This window comes from Malus sylvestris, chromosome 3 (genome assembly GCF_916048215.2).
Source record: "Malus sylvestris chromosome 3, drMalSylv7.2, whole genome shotgun sequence".
Classification (NCBI taxonomy): Eukaryota; Viridiplantae; Streptophyta; class Magnoliopsida; order Rosales; family Rosaceae; genus Malus; species Malus sylvestris.
The window spans coordinates 30,919,994-30,941,565 of record NC_062262.1 but is presented as its reverse complement, the minus strand read 5'-3'; the positions used below and the strand labels follow the sequence as shown (position 1 = coordinate 30,941,565).

Sequence of the window (21,572 nt, the reverse complement as noted above, 5' to 3'; positions counted from 1 at the left end):
TATTAGATTTTGAAAACCATTCAGGTTAAAATCTAAAAACAATCTTAGTAAAGCTCTAAAATCTAAAAGTCCTTTTGGTTTATTCAATTTTAACGACAAAAGAGAAAGAAAAAAAAACGTGAATGGAGATAAAAAGTGTGAAAATTATTTTCTTAATACAAATACAATTTGTCTCTACAATATCTGGACAATTTCAATAGAGAAAAAACCCTTGAACTATTCGTAACCTTTCAATGTCGGTTTTATTTTTTTTTTTATGTATAATTTTTTTTTTAAATCAAAATCTTCAATTTCTTATACAATTCCAGGCGAGAATGCATTGTTTGTTCGTTAAAATTAATTTGATCTCTTTGTCGGCATTGGTGAAGTGCAGCAGAGATGGTTTGTCAAACATTATCGTAGTGTCTGATGCTCGTGAAGTTGTTAGGATGATAAGGACGGAGATCGGTGTTGATGCGGAGCTGGAAAGCATAGTGAATGACATTTGGGCTTTACAAATGATGTGGGGAGTTTCGTTCGAGATTGTTCGTCGAGAAGGCAACCGAATGGCACATTCTGTTGCAACGTTTATTTAAAAAATTGGGGGTTCTTTTAGATGAGATTATATTGATCCTGAGTTCCTTTTTAACATATTGACTTAAGATGTAAACATTTCAATTATAATTTAATAAAGTCTATCTATTAAGAAAAAAAAAAAACAAATTGACATCTTATCATGAGAATGTTAACTAGTGATTTAATTGTTCTGACACATAAAGACAACTAAACGGTCTCCAAATTGAATAGGGATGGATTTTAGAAAATAAAGAGAATAACCGGTTCTAATTCCGACATTTATGCCGTAAATAACGTCACATCATCGTTGAAGAAGAAATGACTCAAGATATGCCTGTATTGTCCAACAAGTTCAACGCCCAAAAGAAAGCAAAGAAAAGTATCATGATTAGCAAACTTTGTGCAATTAACACTGATGATTGACTATCACTCTTTTTCTTTAAAAAACAAAACAGGTTTCTTGTTTTACTTGAGTGATCATTTGGTTCAATTTTATTAGTGATCGGAAATGAGTTTTAGGTAGACAGAAATTCTTTAACATCAAAGGAGAATACGATAATCTAGTTCATTCTTGCGACCCTAAAATCGATTAGCCAACCCAATCACATTGTAATCGGAGAATTTAAGTCACAAAATCGGACTAACGCTAACAACTCGTTTTGTAATACGTGTTTTCGCATTTAAAGAGAACTTGAAGAAGAGAGTTTCAAGCACTCACTCTGGCATCTCCGAAGGCAGATGTCATTCCAGTTGGGTACTTGATGCTGGTTTACACATACAGTGCGTGCGCAAGCATCAGCACACGCATCAAGCTCAGATACACCGCAGACTGTAACACAAGTATCAGGAATTGGGTCCTTTGAGAATGCACCAACCTTTTTCAGCATTCTCTTCGACGTGCATACCCTTTCGCAGACAAAAATCTCATCAGAACTCTTCTCCCTTCCTCTAGCGCTCTTTATTCTCTGCTCTTCGGCATGCCTTTTCTTCACTCGAAATGCTTGTCCTGCAACCACTGCAGGGATAGCAGCTAAGAGGGACCACCACACTTCCACCATCACAAATGCAGGGGTCAACTTCTTCTTCAGCAGCCTAATACAACAACAACAACAACAACAACAACAACAACAACAACAAAGCCTTTTCCCACTAAGTGGGGTCGGCTATATGAATCCTAGAACGCCATTGCGCTCGGTTTTGTGTCATGTCCTCCGTTAGATCCAAGTACTCTAAGTCTTTTCTTAGAGTCTCTTCCAAAGTTTTCCTAGGTCTTCCTCTACCCCTTCGGCCCTGAACCTCTGTCCCGTAGTCACATCTTCGAACCGGAGCGTCAGTCGGCCTTCTTTGCACATGTCCAAATCACCGGAACCGATTTTCTCTCATCTTTCCTACAATTTCGGCTACTCCTACTTTACCTCGGATATCCTCATTCTCAATCTTATCCTTTCTCGTGTGCCCACACATCCCACGAAGCATCCTCATCTCCGCTACACCCATTTTGTGTACGTGTTGATGCTTCACCACCCAACATTCTGTGCCATACAACATCGCTGGCCTTATTGCCGTCCTATAAAATTTTCCCTTGAGCTTTAGTGGCCTACGACGGTCACACAACACGCCGGATGCACTCTTTCCATCCAGCTCGTATTCTATGGTTGAGATCTCCATCTAATTCTCTGTTCTCTTGCAAGATAGATCCTAGGTAGCGAAAACGGTCGCTTTTTGTGATCTTCGCTAGATTGCTCCGGTCATTAGTGTGGATAAGTATATAAATGGATAGAGATAGGAAAGCAAACACAAGATGTATGTGGTTCACCCAGATTGGCTACGTCCACGGAATAGAAGAGTTCTCATTAATTGTGAAGGGTTTACACAAGTACATAGGTTCAAGCTCTCCTTTAGTGAGTACAAGTGAATGATTTAGTACAAATGACATTAGGAAATATTGTGGGAGAATGATCTCGTAATCACGAAACTTCTAAGTATCGGAGTGTGGTGTCGTCTTGACTTGCCTTATCTGTCTCATAGGTAGATGTGGCATCTTCTCTGGAAGTACTCTTCCTCCATCCAGGGGTGGTATCTTTAACTGGTGGAGATGCACAAGGTAATGTATCAATTTCACTTGAAGCTTACTTGTAGTTTCAGGCTTGGTCAAGCGCGATACAAACCATGTAGTAGGAGTCATCCAAGTCGCCGAGCTAGGGGGTCTGCTGAAAGAGGTGACAGACAAGGTAAGCAATCAGAGCTCCGACTGATTGTTCACCTTCTCCCCATCTTGCAACAGCATGAAGGATAAAGAGAAGAAAAATGAGAAGAGATGATATGAGATACTTTTGCTTTTGAAGAAGTAACTTTCCACATGCTTATTCTTGAACTGAGCTGGAGGGTTCTCTGGTTTCCTCCAGAGTATAAGGCCGACTGAAGAATTTGAGGGTCAAAACAAGTCCATCAAATCTAGAGTACGTTCCACCGTGCTGATATGGGATACTTTTGCTTTTGACAGAGTAATGGATGTATCGGCACGTGTGCTGTTACGCTTGTCTCCACATGCTTCCTTGTATCCTTCGCACTTGCCCTATCTGTTCCTCAAGCAGATGCGGAATCTTCCCTGGAAACATAAGATGTTGAAGATGAATACTCGAGAGAAATGCCAGGTAAGTAATCAGGTAAGGGGTTCCAGGCAGTCAGTTCCTGGCTGGAAGCTTGATTCCAAGTGCTGACTGATTGCTCTCTTTCTCCTTGTCTTGCAGGTAAAAACAAGGCCAAAAGAAAAGACAGGGAAAAAGCATGATATGGGATACTCTTGCTTTTAACCCTGATGATATGAGATATTATTACTCTAGTATAGCTTGTTTGCAGAGGTATTATCGGGGGGAAAGAAAGCTGAATATTTCGAAAGGCTTCGTTGGGAGTGCCCTCTCAGATATGATGAAGGGTTGAGCATTTTTGCAGGTCTGCCTGTCCGTTGGGGATGGAGGTCGACATATATAGGAGTCTCCCTAACAACAAGTAGTAATGCTATTCCTTTACCCTGCTCGGTCATAGCACGGTAGTGGGAGCTGCCAGTTTCACATGTTTTAACTCTGTCAGAGCACTTTGAAAAAGTGGTCTATGGTATCTGGCTCTCGAGATTCGGAGAACGATGCCTCTTCGATTTTTGAGAAAGCAATCATGCTGGGGGTCTGACTCTCGAGATTCGGAGAGCAGTGGCTCTTCGATTTTTGAGGAAGTAATCATGTTGAGAGTCTGGCTCTCGAGATTCGGAGGGCGGTGCCTCTTCGATTTTGGAGCAAGCAATCTTGTTGGGAGTGTTGTCTCGAATGTGAGTAAAGGTTGGGCATGTTTGCTAGTCTACCTTGCCACGAAGCACAAAGGTTGACACACAGGGACTTTCCAATTATCCAGCAATGGTACTATTCCTTTACCCTCTCTTCGATTTTGAGAAAGTAGTCATGTTGGGAGTCTGGCTCTCGAGATTCGGAGGATGGTGCCTCTTCGATTTTGGAGCAAGCAATCTTGTTGGGAGTGTTTTCTCGAATGTGAGTAAAGGTTGGGCATGTTTGCTAGTCTACCTTGCCACGAAGCATAGAGGTTGACACACAGGGACTTTCCAATTATCCAGCAGTAGTACTGTTCCTTTACCCTTGTGGGTAATAATATGGTAGCTAGACCTTCAAAATTTATGTGTCCAAACTTTGTTAGTGCTGTTTCTTTGCTATTCTTTTACCTTTCTTGGTCAGAGCGATGTAGTGGGAGCTGCAAGCTTCACGTGCTCAACTTTGGCAGAGAACTTTGGCAAAGTTATCTGTGGTACCCATGAGCTATTGTTGCGTGTGGGAAGTGGGTGATTGAACAGTAAGATTCATGTGCTTTCTACTTCACCAGAAGTCTTCGACAGAATGCCCATAATTTCTGCAAAGCTGAGTGTGCGTGTGACAGGTGCTGACAAGGCTAGAAAAGTAGGTGCCTCTTCGATTTTTGAGATCGGCCCTCGTGGTCTCTGAGCAGCCCAGCTTTTGAGAAAGCGAGCGCCTATTCGATTGATTCGGAGAACGATGCCTCATCGATTTTTGAGAAAGCAATCATGCTGGGGGTCTGGCTCTCGAGATTCGGGGAGCAGTGTCTCTTCGATTTTTGAGAAAGTAATCATGTTGGGAGTCTGGCTCTCGAGATTCGGAGGGCGGTGCCTCTTCGATTTTGGAGCAAGCAATCTTGTTGGGAGTGTTTTCTCGAATGTGAGTAAAGGTTGGGCATGTTTGCTAATCTACCTTGCCACGAAGCACAGAGGTTGACACACAGGGACTTTCCAATTATCCAGCAATGGTACTGTTCCTTTACCCTCTCTTCGATTTTTAAGAAAGTAGTCATGTTGGGAGTCTGGCTCTTGAGATTCGGAGGACGGTGCCTCTTCGATTTTGGAGCAAGCAATCTTATTGGGAGTGTTTTCTCGAATGTGAGTAAAGGTTGGGCATGTTTGCTAGTCTACCTTGCCACAAAGCACAGAGGTTGACACACATGGACTTTCCAATTATCCAGCAGTGATACTGTTCCTTTACCCTTGTGGGTAATAATATGGTAGCTAGACCTTCAAAATTTATGGGTCTAAACTTTGTTAGTGCTGTTTCTTTGCTATTCTTTTACCCTTCTTGGTCAGAGCGATGTAGTGGGAGCTGCAAGCTTCACGTGCTCAACTTGGGGAGCCCAGCTTTTGAGAAAGCGAGCGCCTCTTCGATTTCTGAGATCGGCCTTCGTGGTCTTTGAGCAGCCCAACTTTTGAGAAAGCAAACGCCTCTTCGATTTCTGAGATCAACCCTCGTGATCTCTAAGCAGCCCAGCTTTTGAGAAAGCAAACGCCTCTTCGATTTCTGAGCAGGCGCCTCTTCGATTTCTGAAGCTCCGTCGAGTACAGATTTTTATAGGGGCTGGCATTAAGTTCCAAAGCACACTTGAATCTCCACCAATAGAAGCTTCATTCTTGCACTTCTAAGATCTTGATTTGTCCGACCTCTTCTCTCTTCAACACCTTTGAAAATGTCTGGCCCCTCCGACCGTCGTTTTGACTTGAACCTTGTTGAAGAGGCAGCCCCGCCTTCTCCAGACAACATATGGCGCCCATCCTTCGTATCCCCTTCTGGTCCTCTTACCGTTGGGGATTCCGTGATGAAGAATGATATGACCGCTGCGGTGGTGGCCAGGAACCTTCTCACTCCCAAAGATAACAGACTACTTTCCAAACGGTCTGATGAGTTAGCTGTTAAGGATTCGCTGGCTCTCAGTGTTCAGTGTGCAGGTTCTGTGTCTAATATGGCCCAACGCCTATTTGTTCGAACCCGCCAAGTTGAATCATTGGCGGCTGAAGTGATGAGTCTCAAACAGGAGATTAGAGGGCTCAAGCATGAGAATAAACAGTTGCACCGGCTCGCACATGACTATGCTACAAACATGAAGAGGAAGCTTGACCAGATGAAGGAAACTGATGGTCAGGTTTTACTTGATCATCATAGATTTGTGAGTTTGTTCCAAAGGCATTTATTGCCTTCGTCTTCTGGGGCTGTACCGCGTAATGAAGCTCCAAATGATCAACCTCTGATGCCTCCTCCTTCTAGGGTTCTGTCCAGTACTGAGGCTCCAAATGATCCCCCTCCGGTGCCTTCTCTTTCTGGGGCTCTACCGACTGCTGAGACTTCTCCTAAGCAACCTTTGTGAAGGCTCCCTCTTGTGTGTTTATTTTGACTCATGTATATGTACATATTTGTAGCTTATCGGGGATATCAATAAATAAGCTTTCATTCATTTCAACGTATTGTGTTAAATACACCAAAGCCTTCTTCGCTAAGTTCTTTGAATTTTCTTTTGTTGAAGCTTGTATGTTGAAGCTTTCTGAGTGGAGCATGTAGGTTGGGGTAGTGTTCCCTTAATTTCCCGAGTGAGGAAAACTTCTCGGTTGGAGACTTGGAAAATCTAAGTCACTGAGTGGGATCGGCTATATGAATCTTAGAACGCCATTGTGCTCGATCCTGTGTCATGTCCTTCGTTAGATCCAAGTACTCTAAGTCTTTTCTTAGAGTCTCTTCCAAAGTTTTCCTAGGTCTTCCTCTACCCCTTCGGCCCTGAACCTCTGTCCCATAGTCGCATCTTCTAATCGGAGCGTCAGTAGGCCTTCTTTGCACATGTCCAAACCACCGTAACCGATTTTCTCTCATCTTTCCTTCAATTTCGGCTACTCCTACTTTACCCCGGATATCCTCATTCCTAATCTTATCCTTTCTCGTGTGCCCACACATCCAACGAAGCATCCTCATCTCCGCTACACCCATTTTGTGTACGTGTTGATGTTTCACCGCCCAACATTCTGTGCCATACAGCATCGCCGGCCTTATTGCCGTCCTATAAAATTTTCCCTTGAGCTTCAGTGGCATACGGCGGTCACACAACACGCCGGATGCACTCTTCCACTTCATCCATCCAGCTTGTATTCTATGGTTGAGATCTCCATCTAATTCTCCGTTCTTTTGCAAGATAGATCCTAGGTAACGAAAACGGTCGCTCTTTGGTATTTCTTGATCTCCGATCCTCACCCCTAACTCGTTTTGGCCTCCATTTGCACTGAACTTGCACTCCATATATTCTGTCTTTGATCGGCTTAGGCGAAGACCTTTAGATTCCAACACTTCTCTCCAAAGGTTAAGCTTTGCATTTACCCCTTCCTGAGTTTCATCTATCAACACTATATCGTCTGCGAAAAGCATACACCAAGGAATATCATCTTGAATATGTCCTGTTAACTCATCCATTACCAACGCAAAAAGGTAAGGACTTAAGGATGAGCCTTGATGTAATCCTACAGTTATGGGAAAGCTTTCGGTTTGTCCTTCATGAGTTCTTACGGCAGTCTTTGCTCCTTCATACATATCCTTTATAGCTTGGATATATGCTACTCGTACTCCTTTCTTCTCTAAAATCCTCCAAAGAATGTCTCTTGGGACCCTATCATACGCTTTTTCCAAATCTATAAAGACCATGTGTAAATCCTTTTTCCCATCTCTATATCTTTCCATCAATCTTCGTAATAGATAAATTGCCTCCATGGTTAAGCGCCCTGGCATGAACCCGAATTGGTTGTCCAAAACCCGTGTCTCTTGCCTCAATCTATGCTCAATGACTCTCTCCCAGAGCTTCATTGTATGACTCATTAGCTTAATACCCCTATAGTTCATGCAATTTTGTACGTCGCCCTTATTCTTGTAGATAGGCACCAAAGTGCTCGTTCGCCACTCATTTGACATCTTCTTCGTTTTCAAAATCCTATTGAAAAGGTCAGTGAGCCATATTATACCTGTCTCTCCCAAAAGTTTCCACACTTCGATTGGTATATCGTCTGGGCCTATTGCTTTTTTATGCTTCATCTTCTTCAAAGCTACAACCACTTCTTCCTTCCGGATTCGACGATAAAAAGAGTAGTTTCTACACTCTTCTGAATTACTCAACTCCCCTAAAGAAGCACTCATTTCATGTCCTTCATTGAAAAGATTATGAAAATAACCTTTCCATCTGTCTTTAACCGCGTTCTCTGTAGCAAGAACCTTTCCATCCTCATCCTTGATGCACCTCACTTGGTTTAGGTCCCTTGTCTTCTTTTCCCTTGCTCTAGATAGTTTATAGATATCCAACTCTCCTTCTTTGGTATCTAGTCGTTTATACATATCGTCGTAAGCCGCTAACTTAGCTTCTCTGACAGCTTTCTTCGCCTCTTGCTTCGCTTTTCTATACCTTTCACCATTTTCATCGGTCCTCTCCTTGTATAAGGCTTTACAACATTCCTTCTTAGCCTTCACCTTTGTTTGTACCTCCTCATTCCACCACCAAGATTCCTTTTGGTGTGGGGCAAAGCCCTTGGACTCTCCTAATACCTCTTTTGCTACTTTTCGGATACAACTAGCCATGGAATCCCACATTTGGCTAGCTTCCCCCTCTCTATCCCACACACATTGGGTGATTACCTTCTCTTTGAAAATGACTTGTTTTTCTTCTTTTAGATTCCACCATCTAGTCCTTGGGCACTTCCAAGTCTTGTTCTTTTGTCTTACTCTTTTGATATGTACATCCATCACCAACAAGCGATGTTGATTAGCCACGCTCTCTCCTGGTATAACTTTGCAATCCTTACAAGTTATACGATCCCCTTTCCTCATTAGAAGAAAATCTATTTGTGTTTTTGACGACCCACTCTTGTAGGTGATCACATGTTCTTCTCTCTTCTTAAAGAAGGTGTTGGCTAAGAAGAGATCATATGCCATTGCAAAATCCAAGATAGCTTCCCCATCCTCGTTTCTCTCCCCAAAACCATGGCCACCATGAAAACCTCCATAGTTGCCTGTCTCCCTGCCCACGTGTCCATTTAAATCTCCTCCTATAAATAACTTCTCCGTCTGAGCAATTCCTTGCACCAAGTCTCCAAGATCTTCCCAAAATTTCTCCTTCGAACTCGTATCCAACCCTACTTGAGGTGCGTACGCACTAATCACATTGATAAGTTCTTGTCCTATTACAATCTTGATTGCCATGATTCTATCTCCTACCCTCTTGACATCTACAACATCTTGTACCAAGGTCTTGTCCACGATGATGCCAACACCGTTTCAGCCTAATAGAAAAAGGAAAATATGATGAACTTAGATAATCATTTAGTCATCATTGAAATGTCAGTTTACACATTACTTTGTAAAATCTACAGGTCACTTTGACTTAACGAATAAGGTTATGTTTTATATACATAATAACAAAGGTAGACAAAGTCAGATCATCACGAGACAATCCTCGAATTGCATAGGAAGAGACAATATCAATAGCAACAAAATGCCTATACCAGAAGTTCTAGAGCAAAATTTATTAATCCCACACATAAACAAAAGGCCACAGACAAAACATGCAAGCATTAGTCCAACATTTACTGTAATCAATTCCTAACACGAGACCATAACCAAGCGGACTCATATCATCTGATACACAAACAGTAACAGGAAGATTGCTACAAGAATGCCGGAGTGTCCATCAGGCATTTTTGTTTTCCTTAATATGTTCAAAACATTATTGCCATCACCTATAAAAACATTTGAACATTCTGTTTTCCCTATAAACAAAATCTTCCAACAAAAAATATTACTCTTACAGTTGGTTTTAGAATCCAATGCAGAGTGCAAGGAAAACTGCTTCAGCTTCAGGGCTACAGGTTCTTCTGCACTTGAAAAATCAACTGCAGAAGCGGGGCACCAAGCTGTCAAACACAAAGCAACTCGCCGACATTACACGCCTCTCTCTCAGGTTCCATTGGTAGGCCTAGATATTCATGTCAAGTAGACATTTCTTTGGCCAACTCTTAGCACAACAACATCGCCAAGGACATGACCAGATGAAGTAATTTCAAGAAAAACAACCCAGTTGAAGCACAATAATGCAATTAATCCATCTTACCGAAAACCAGTATATTCAAGTCCTCAGTATCTCTTTTGTAATGATCCACAACTCGATTTTTTTTTTCCTCTCTAAAGCGCTGAAATTGATCAGTTACCGGCACCTAGTAAATAAAGAAAAAATCCACACAGCTAGATTTTCATCCTAAACCCTAAACCCTAAACCCTAAATGACAAAAATAAATATAATACATGAATGCCTTGCCCACATCAAAATTTTGCACAAAAGAACAAAAATTACAGAGAAAAATCCACAATCACAAAATTAAAACCAATTTTCAGTGGTGGAAAGGACACAAATTGATTCAAATTTCTGGAGAAATGGAAGAGTAACTCACTGAAAAGTTTGAAGCTTTGGAGTGGGAGTAAATTTGGGGGCGTTTGTGAAGTTGCAGAGCTTCTGGAGGTGCTTGTGAATGCCGTGAAGGTGAAGAGCTTCTGAGGTAGTGACGGAGTCGACTGACAGAAACGAAAATTATAAGAGGGCTCAAGGCCCATTTACCATAGACAGAAGAGGCCAAGCCCAATTTCTAATATAAGTGGAATCTTCAAAGATTTATGAAAAAAAAATTAATTAATTAGAAAAATGCTTTATTAAACATCATGAGAATGTATGTAGTATATCACAAACTATTCAAGTCCAAACGTGAATATCATGAACTATAGTTGCGTTTTTATACTTACCAACATAATATAATTTTTTTTTTGGGGGGCCCTAGGCGGCCCATGTTCTGGTTGCCCTACGGCCTTGGTGGTTCCGATCATCAGCCCCCGGCTCCAACATCGATAAACAACGCAAGAAGTTTCGTCGATACATCCCCAAATGGTAAGTGACTATATATTAGTGTAAATAAATTACAGTAAACATGCATGCATTGGCCAATGAAATATATTGCTTGGTGACAATGACAAATCTCTAGCCAAAGTGGGAAGGGGGAGAGAAAGTGAACACTAAACAGCCCATAAATCGGGCAACTTATTTCTCTCCCAAATGCTTATGTGAGGTTCTAACTAATAAATCGTTTGTTAGGATGAAATTTTATTTCATGGAAACTTATTTTTATTTGACTTGATGAACTCTTTATGTTCCGAAAAACTTAATCTTTCGAGTGAATTGGAATGCGTTAGATGTGTGAACGTTTAGAAGATTAAAACTCTTAAAATGTTGAACGTTTTTCAAAAATTGTGTTGAAGAGGCTTAAACCGATCAAACCAAACTGAATGAAACCGAATAATGATTTAGTTTGGTTCGGTTTGAATGGTGGTATTGATCAAAACCGAACCAAACCAAACCATTGAATGCTTGTTTGTTTCGTTCTATTTTTGGTGTCAAAACTGAATCAAATCGGTCTGCACCCACCCTTATTAGTAGCAAACTTCTTATTTGACAATTGTTTGATATCGGACGGTACCGAAACCGCACCAAAACTGATCGGAATGGGATCGGTTTGGTATCAAAACTTAACATTGACAAAACCGAACCGTGCCAAACTGAGCGAGAATTTTGGTTTTGGTTTTAGAATCAGTCCACCCTTGAACCGTACAAGAAGCTAGAAACATGCATGGAATAAAGATATACCAACTAAATAGTCTTACATATCGAATAGGCTGAACCTTTGAAAAACAAAAAAATTATGGGTAATGATAGGGAGATTAAATTTGTAGATAATGTTTTGGAAACTAAAAGATATGAAAATTGATGATTGATTTATTACTTAAATATTGATAAATGTGCTTATTCTTATTGGTGACACATAATTTAGTTTGTAAATTTAGACTCCCTAGCATTACTAAAAAAAATTTGTATAGAAGAATTAAAGGAATTACATAGGTTGCACAAAAGAAATAACAAGTTGTAATTTAGTATTTTTGACTCATTATTTTAATTTCGCATATATATATATATGAGTCACATACAAATATACCAAGGGATTATAAAAGCAATTGGGGGTATGTATGAGTATCTAATGACCCCATGTTGGCTCCGTCCCATATTTTTCATCCCCGTAAAGACATGAAACCCTAATCTTATAAAGGAAAAAGAAATATATACTTAGAATTTTATTTCTATCAAAAGTTTCACATTATTAGTGCATCGCTTCAAATCCAATCTAACAAAAAATGGTAAAATTATGGCCTTTAAAAAGAGTTAATTCCAAAAATTTGCAAAAATACTATATCCTTGGACTTAATTCAGGTATACTTGACAACATCATTGAGAATATAGAGTAAAAGCAATGAAATTGGGTATAGAAGGTAAGCCAAGAATGATGTCCAAAGGGAAAGGGTGGAGACAAAGCTTGCAATGAGACCCATTACAGTGCAGGTAATTAGAACTACCAAAACTTCAGCAGAAAAATCCCAGGTTATTTCACGAGCATAAATTATAGCTAGCAGCACAGAAAATCCCAGAACATTGTTCATAAACACCCCACCATAAATCTGCATCCAAATAAATATGTTCCACATAAAACATGAAAAATATATATATATATTAGGTTTCATATAATTGAAAATGAAAGAAAAAATAAAAAAATTAGGCACAAAGACAAACCTCAGAAAATGTCAAAGATGTGGTTCTTGGAGTTTTTTTTGCAGCTGCCTTAATTGCTGAAGTAGCTTGTCTGGCATTAGTTGCCAAGGGGACTAGCACTGCACAAATGCTACAAGGAAAGAAGGGATGCTTGCAGCTGTGGACAAATTCTGAACACTATCTATAAGAGGTTCTGCTAAAACTGCCAATACAACAAACCCTAGAACCAAATATGTTATAGCTTTCACCCAAGCCCATATTGACTCGTCAATAGCTCCACCACTGCTTTTCTCTTCATCCACCAACTTATCTGTTTCTTCCCAAGTTCTCTACACGATCATTTAAAAAAATTAAGCTTAACATATGTAATCATGTAAACTATAGTTTGATCCGTGTGCATCAAACTTTTCTTTTTGTATCTTTAACGAGAGTGATTTCTATATATCTGTCAGATGAACAATTTGCATATAAGGAGAAATGAGTTTCTTATAGGATTAGAAGCTCAGCAGTGTTCATTTCAATTCCTTTCCCTTATAGTTCTCAGAGTTACTTACTTGGTAGATATCGTCCTCAGATTCAGGTGAAGGAGGAGCTTGATCGTTGGATTTGTTTATCCATTTTGTTAATCCAGTAACAAATTCTTCCTCGCTAATCAACTGGTCTCCACTTGTGTCAAGTTCTTCTATCAGTTTTACAACTGATTCATCCACGTTTCTAGGAATTTTACCAAACTTGTTATCCCCAATCAGTTTTCTCAATTCTGATTGGGATATAAAATTATTTCCATCAAGATCAATCTTTTCAAACAACCTGTTTTTCCATGTTGAAGAAAGTGGTCAGTAGGCTCAATGAGACAGCAAAAAGATTAACAGATTTTCTCTCCTGCGCACCGGGTTTGTGCATGGGTTGTACATGACTTGAATTAATTTTAGGACACAAATAGAGTGGGGTTAGGATATTTAAACTATTATTTCTCTTTTTCTATAGCCAATGTGGGATTCGATTAGTGGGCCACATATGGAAAGTCCACACCTTGGCAACCACGTGGAGCCAAGGAGACTTATCCTACATCCGGGGCCAAGGGACCCACCCATCAGGTGGCAGTACGTACGGGCCTTCTTCCTAACTCTGATACCATGTAAAATTATTAGAGAGACGGGCCAATGACCCACTTCCAACAACATACCGTCCTCAACTTGGTAATTACCACCTGTACAATCCGTCAAGTGTGAAGTTTTATCACAAAAGACTTCGGTGTTAGTTAGAGTGAGATTAAAATGTTTAAACTATTATTTCTCTTTTTATATAGCCAATATGAGACTCAACACAATATTCTATGACGCCACAAGAATATAAATGTATACATAGCAACCAACGAATTAATCTAGGGAACTTTAACGAAAAGCACTTGGTACTGTTCACTTTAACGAAAAACCACATTTTTACACTAAAAAGTCAATCCTGGTACTATTCACTTTACCCTTTATTTTATCCTTATCATTAAAAGTCAAAGTTTTCAAGCCATTTTCATTAGTTTTCCTATTAATCTATGGTACCCTTTATAAAAGGGTACTGTTACTCTTTATTAGACGAAATGTAGTTCGAACCTTCTAATATTGGGTATATCAGGCCTGCCGTCATTTGTGACAATGCTCCCGAGTGAATTGATTTGGACATGTCTTAGTACTTCTGACATTAAATTCTTCTTTATTTCTCGTTCTCTTCTTCTATTTATAATCCAAGGTTGAAAGACCTGCTCATCAGATATAAATTATTGAGTAAATTAATATGAAAAAGGCAAATGATCTTCTTCACATACTGCATTTCATTAAAGTTCTAACCATAATCTGGGCAAGCATGATATATAGGCCTCGTTTCAAGGTGTGTCGAAAGAAGAAATGAAAAAGGAGGCCAACTTGGAGGTAGATGAGTTACCTCATATATGTTCTCCAACGATCTTTCGGTATTATGTTTATGCGCTGACTTGATCTCCTCAATCCATTTTATGAAGCCATTGATGAATTCGTCTTTATTAATTTTCCCATCATGATCAAGATCAAACTGTTTCATCACTTCTTCTGTTCCTTTATCCTTCTCGTCTTCTGTTGATATGAACTTGATTTCACAAAGTAGTTCTCTTACTTCAGAAGGTGATACGTAATTGTCACCATCTTCGTCTACTTCCTCAAACAGCCTGCAATATTTAGTTGGTGACCAATCAAACAGTACCCCTATTTATGCAATTCCACATGACCAAGACATTATTTGATTAGCAAATTTGGTGACTCTAACACTATCGACCCGCGGCAAGACCCAACGAGACCTCACCTTCTTATAGCAGGTATATTTGGTGCCCCTTTTACGGTGAGGACTCTTGCCAGTGCATGTTTTTGGATATGTTGTAAAATGCTTGAAACCAAATGCCCAAGTTTCACAAATTCTAATCTTCTTTTTTGAACCCATGGCCGGAAGATCTGTAAGGTTAGAAGTAAATATTTTACATGAATACTCCAAAGACATCAATATATAATAGTAACAATATTATTAGTTCATGCATAGAGATATTCATGAATGCGTACCTGATAAATGAAGTACAATAACAGGAATACAACAGAAACACTGAGAGCAGTCAAGATTGCAATGCGTTCCCCGGAAGAGGATGGAAAGATTTTTTCCATTTGCATCATAAGAAATGGAATTACTGAACAAACCATAATCCTTGAAAGGGAGCTGGTCTCTGAATCCGTAGTAGTACCCCAATCTATATATGGATTCAAAGGAGTTAAAAAAATGTAATAACAAGTTGTCCACGGACATTCTTCTCTAAGGTAGTGAGGAGGCTGAGGGCTGACCTGTCAAAGATGCAGACAGTCTTTTCCATGAAAAAGAGGATGAATTTGAATCATTGGAAGCCTTAGAGCTTAGATTATGTGAAAACTCTTGGCTACTGACTATTACACAGGTCCCCCATATAGTTAAGCTCAAAATTGATGATCCAGCCAATAACCCAACTCCAGTATAGACATATTCCTGAGCAATCTCCTTGGAGTTAAAAAAACCAGAAGCTGCGTGAAGAAGGTGAAGGGTTATATAAGTGTAATAAGTGTGTTAATTAATTTTTCTTGGGTTTTAAAAACAAAAAACACATGACATTGCGTCAAATCAAATAGTGAGTATATAAGGTACTCATTACTGAGTACTTAAATATTATTAATGGGTCTCGTGAGTCTTGATCTTAGATCATTTCCAAAGTGGATGTCAAATTTAAACATAAAATTTGAATTTGATAGTTATGTGACATTTTGACATCTTTCAAAATTTTATTCTCTACTTAGTATGTTAAATTAAATATTATTTTATTATACTATTTTCTTTTATTTTTATTTTATTAAACTAAATCACCACCGAGTCCTCTCTCTGGTCCATGGGTGACAAGTTATGGTTATCTACCTCTTCGGGCTCGGAGAGGCTATGAGAAATTTTGGATATCTGTATTTATGTTGATTCAATAATTAGCAATTCAATAACATAACATTTAAGATAGTTTGGCATTCCAGACAATATTCAATTAAATTATGTACGTAGCACATTAATCATATATCAAATGTAATCCATTTGTTACGTTGTGTGACCAATAACAAATGATCGTGAATGTTAGACATTCATTTTATGCAACAAGTGCATGAAAGTTTTTCTCAGGAAGCCAAAATAAGCAGACAAGTAAAGCATTTAGCAGATCATCATCTATGATTTGTGACAACAAGAAAGAAGATAAAAAATTTGTGAACTGTGTACGGAAATTAAGAAGAATAAGAAGATTTACATACCAAGAAGTAATAGAGACTCAGGAAGGGCACCGATGACGTGAAATGCACTAGCACCAAACACACCAGGACCCAAGATCTTGAAAATCTGTTCACCTCCAGCAGCCAAATAAGACTCACCATGAAACAACAAGTATTCATACACAATCATTAGAAACACATGCCCAAAAACACTGTTGGAGCATGGCAAGAACCCGTAAAGCTGCTCGCATGATGACTCTGTTGAATCGATATTCTCAATTCCTTTGAGAAGTAAGAGGGAGCTGCTGCTTTGGTTTTGATATTCATGATCTGTACCATCTGAAACCAATTGGGAAGACGCAGTACTCTGAGTATTGAATCCTAAAGAACGACCTCTGACTTCCACTGTTATTACAAGAAGAACAAAAACAAGCCAATATGCAGTTTTGGTGATGTTGCTCATTGATGATCTTCTCTTCTTGATCTGCTTGAAAAAGAGGGAAGCTAGCTAGCTAGAGGATGATATGGAAGTTGATTATTTTATGTTTCCATGTCAATTGTCATGCTTATGAGCTTAGGAAAGTACTAGGAAGACCAATGTGAGTCAATAAGATAAGGTCAATTGTTTTATTGCTGATTTTTTAGTGGTTACGGAATTTTTTGTGAGTTTATTTCAAGTTAGATATGATGAAGAAAGTTAGGGTTCCATTATAAAATTAATTGGTAATATAGAAATTAGTCCAATGTTTTAGACCTTGCAATATTATATTTTTTTATTTATGTAAAACTCTTTTACCTTTAGATCCTCACATTTACAATTTTGAACAATACTGACAAGCTACATATATTATGAGTTATTTGGTCATTGTGGGCCCATTAATATAGGTCCATGGGTTGTTGCCCATTTGCACAGTTGTGGTGGAGACTACTTATCGTTGTGGGCCCATTAATTATCGTTGTACATGCAGCCTCATTTGACGGGCAATAATGAAAAATATTGTTATTTAATTTATGTTTATTTGCTAACTCATTGGTAGGCTAGCCAATCTCAAGATCATAGCATATCACAAGTCTCTTTAAGAACTTATAAAGATGGTTTTTAACTTTTTTTACAAAATGCTTTATTAAACATCATGATAATGTATGTAGGATATCACAAACTATTCAAATCCAAACATGAATATCATGAACTATAGTTGCATTTTTATTATAAAAGACACGCGACATGATTACTGTAAGAGGAAATAAAATACAAAGATGCACTAGCATCAACACTTTACTATATACCGAAGCTGCCAAAAGAAAAATACAATACGCTAGGCCGTTTACATTATCGATGTGGGACTGTCCAAAAACCTTCCAAAAAAATCTACTTCGAGATAGAAAAAAGAACACCGCGCCCACACATGCTTAAACCTTAACATACACCAATTAATTGAACACAAAATAATATTAATAAAAACCAACGCATGAAGAATCAAACCCAAGCGAAAGATTAAAAAAGACACTGCTTACACAAATAAATTGGTGATATTCCATTTAGTTGTTGGTTATTTATAATTACCAACATAATATAATTTTTTTCGGGGCGCCCTAGGCGGCCCCTGTTCTGGTTGCCCTCAAGGGTGGCCTTGGTGGTTCCGATCATCAGCCCCGGCTCCAACATCAATAAACAACGCAAGAAGTTTCGTCGATACATCCCCAAATGGTAAGTGACTATATATTAGTGTAAATAAATTACAGTAAACATGCATGCATTGGCCAATGAAATATATTGCTTGGTGACAATGACAAATCTCTAGCCAAAGTGGGAAGGGGGAGAGAAAGTGAACACTAAACCCAGTGGCGAAGCCAGGATTTGCCGAGGGGAGGGACGAAATTCAAAAGAGTCCAAGGTTCAATCGAAGCGGTTACTTTCACATTGAATAGTGCAAAGTTTTGACTCAATATTCATAGTAGAAAATAGTATCTCCACCTAAGCGGTTGTAAGCAATAATATCTAAGCCAATGTAAGAAACTTAAATTGGCTAGGATTAGATCCCAAAAAAATGTTAGGTACTAATCAAACAGCAGACTGAGACCTAGCAGCTAGGTGCCTAGGCGAGATCTAGGCAGGAGCCTAGATAGATTTAAATTATCGTAAATTAAGCATTAAACAATATTTACATTGTTTTTAAAAGTAATACAACATTTATAAATAATGTGAGAATTTAAGATAAATACGGTGGAAGTCTTAAAAGAGAAAATAAAAATACATACAAGAATAAAAAAATAAAACCACAAATACTTGTTATCTTGTTAACCAAACACCCAACTTTACACTACTACAATATTAGCTTTAGGTGGCGGATGATGGTGGCGGTTTTAGAAAAATCCTGTAGGATAAACTGTATCCGACACATCTTTTAATTAGTGGCGGATATTAGAAAAATCATGTTGGCTATATCCGACAGAAATTCCTGGCGAATATTTAGTGGCGGATATCAAAAGAATATTGTTGGTTATATCCAACAGTATTTTTGAATCTTTTTTTTAAAAATATTTTTGAAAGATTCTAGCGGCTTGTATGTTAATGGTGGCGGTTATAACCGACAGAAATTGATTATTTTATTATTTTACTTTCTGGCGGTTATTATTTTAGTATTCTGGAGGTTACAACCGATAGAAATGAAAATTTTATTATTTTAAAATGTTATATTTGTTTATACCATATTTAGGGCCTCGTATTTAGACCTCATATAAATACTCAGGGGACTTAAATATAATTATGTAATAAAGAAAGAGGCAAATATGTAATAAGTGAGGAGTCCTTATTCTATAAAAGGACCCCTCATCCTCACAATAGAGGGAGGCCATTTCTGAGGCCAATTCCTAGGCCCTTTCACCCCCTCTCAACGCTCTCACTCTCAGAGCTCTCTCTCCCTCAAATAAATACAATCAGTGTGGACATAGCTCAAACCTTGGGGTGAACTACGATACATCTCGTGTTATTTACATTTCATGCAGATTCACGGTTGGATTTACGTTGTTCCAAGACCTCCGGTTTTGTGCATCAACATTTGGCGCCGTCTGTGGGAAACGACACGAAAAGCTGTGTCGGTTCTTTCTCATTTTTTCACCTCCGCCGTGGATTTGCAAAATGACAAAAACCTAAGAAACCAGTCCTATCTCTCTTCTCTCTCAGTCAGCCACACACAGAAACCAATTTGCAAACCCAAAGAAAATGTTTCCTCTATTTCCTCTGCTTTCTTCTGCTTCCCTTTTCACCATTAAAATCATGGCTGTTGAAGCCCGGCATCTCAATCTTTTCCCTTCCCAACTCATACCCAACAGGGACATAATGAATCTGATTAAGGGGAACGGAGATCTGTACAAATACCCAGATTAGGTACGGAGTGCCGTTATCCACCGGAGGAGTGACGGCGGAGGCTTTGCTACCGACGTATAACTCCGTGATCGTCGATTCCATAATGCCACCGAAGACCTCCGCCATGAAGTCCGAAATGGTGAAGCCACGGAGAAGGTCTCACCCGTGTCCCTTATCACTGTGACGGAGTGTCACCCTCGTCTCTCGATCAAGGCACCCAATGGCGAAGATGCCATTACGTTCTACGTGGCCATCTTGGGCGCTGTGGAGCTTGAGCATGAGACTAATCTCAAGCACAAGGCCGACCAGAAGCGTCTGTACATCTACAATGCGAAGCTCAAGCTTGGGTCCTTCACCTTCCTTGTGACTGAGTCTGCCTCGGTGGTCGACTCCGGCAACGGCGAAGTTCTAGCTGACGTGATTTTAAACAAGGCGTTAATCTGCTACTTACTGTTGCGGACGTCGATGCGGCGGTGTCCAAGGTCGTCTAGGCGGGAGCTGCAGCGGTTGGAGAGATCAAAACGGGTGGTGCTTTCTTTGGCGACGAGCAACGTTGGGCTCAGATTAAGGATCCATTCGGCACTTGCTGGTTCTTTGTCACTCCCATTGAGAAGAAGGCCACTGTCCCTGAAACCCCAATTTTCTTAAACAAAGGATCCTTGACTGTCAACAGCGACACGGACTGTTGCAACAAAGTATCCCCCATATAAGGCATGATGTTGTAAGCTATGCAAGTTGTAGTTCCAGCAAATATCAGCTTCAATATCCATCCAATTTTTCTTTCAGCTTCCTCTTCGAGGGAGAGCTCATCTCTACCGTTATGAGTTGAGAAATTGCGGGGCGGCGCATTTTGCACCGGGCTTCTTGTATAGTAATACTTCAAATAAATGGTGAGCTTGGATGCTAACATGCGCATGGTGCGAAAGGGTGACCCATTCGAAGCTCGGTTTTGCAGCTACCGGTTGCAGCTACCAGTGAACTGAGACAGAGGTAATCAAGCTGAAGCCAAAAGTCGCTGCCGATGTCGCGACGAGACCACAGTATGGGGCTTGAAGCAACTAAGAGCTTTTTTGCATAGCCTGGACAGCTCAGGACCGGTTTACGGGTCGGACTGGCTTAGTGTGATTTTTTGGCCCATTTTATGGATTGTTCATGCTGTGATGCTTGGACGGCTTGGGACTGGTTCGGAGTCCGACGAGCTCTCCCCGGTTCAAATCAAATTCAATAATCACGGAACAACAACTATAGGGCCCTAATGGAACACCACACTCTCAGTCCTTAATCTCAAAGAGGTCCTTAGTATTCAAAAAATAAAAAGTAGCCAGAAGATGCCACCAACAATGAACTTTCATCATGAAAAGGCCATTCTGAAAAAGCCACGGAACAGAATAAGCAGAAAGGAATGGGTCTTGGCTAAAGGGAGGCTTTGTTTTTGAAAACCCTGAGAGTTATAAGGATGCTAAAGTTGGCGAATCCAATGCTACTTTAGAAAAAGAAGTCACAGACTCAGCCTCAACGGCAGTAACCAGTCAAACCCAACTCAGAGGGGGTAGGCATCAAAAGCAAAAGCAATCAAGTGAGCTGCGACATTAAAACAAAAGAGAAATGCGCAGTGGAAACAAAAACAAAAGCAAAGCATATAAGAAAAGAGAAAGCAAAAGCAAGGAATAAACACCCCACCAGAATGATGTAATTTACTTTTCTTATTTCTGAATGATGTAATTTATTTTTATTATCTTTCGAAGACATCTGTATAAACCTCATCAGAGGGCAATATGTATAAACCCCATCAAAAGGTAAAAAAAAGAAAAGGGAAAGCCCAAAATAAATGGGCTGGAAGGTTGTGTAGAAGGCAAAGACCC

General features: G+C 39.6%; 1 protein-coding gene and 2 pseudogenes across 2 annotated transcripts; 1 reads left to right on the top strand and 2 right to left on the bottom strand.

Moving 5' to 3' along the window:
• Positions 1-1,144: 1,144 nt before the first annotated feature.
• LOC126614372 (uncharacterized protein At5g64816) lies at positions 1,145-10,520 on the bottom strand. 2 transcript variants are annotated; one of them, XM_050282030.1, is made up of 2 exons: positions 10,364-10,520; positions 1,145-1,647 (listed from the first exon to the last, which is right to left on the bottom strand). In XM_050282030.1, the coding sequence occupies exon 2, from the start codon at positions 1,611-1,613 to the stop codon at positions 1,236-1,238; it is 378 nt and encodes a 125-aa protein (XP_050137987.1). In that variant the 5' UTR covers positions 1,614-1,647; positions 10,364-10,520; the 3' UTR covers positions 1,145-1,235. The 2 variants fall into 2 exon arrangements, with proteins under 2 accessions (XP_050137987.1, XP_050137988.1); XM_050282031.1 differs by lacking the exon at positions 10,364-10,520 and adding an exon at positions 9,200-9,661.
• A 1,583-nt stretch (positions 10,521-12,103) lies between these two features.
• LOC126615082 (sodium/calcium exchanger NCL2-like) lies at positions 12,104-16,884 on the bottom strand (annotated as a pseudogene).
• A 1,811-nt stretch (positions 16,885-18,695) lies between these two features.
• On the top strand, positions 18,696-20,420 carry LOC126617158 (uncharacterized protein At5g48480-like; annotated as a pseudogene).
• Positions 20,421-21,572: the final 1,152 nt, after the last annotated feature.

Excerpts from the sequence above, each read along its gene's own strand:
- LOC126614372 (XM_050282030.1), bottom strand. The coding sequence starts at position 1,613 with ATGGTGGAAGTGTGGTGGTCCCTCTTAGCTGCTATCCCTGCAGTGGTT.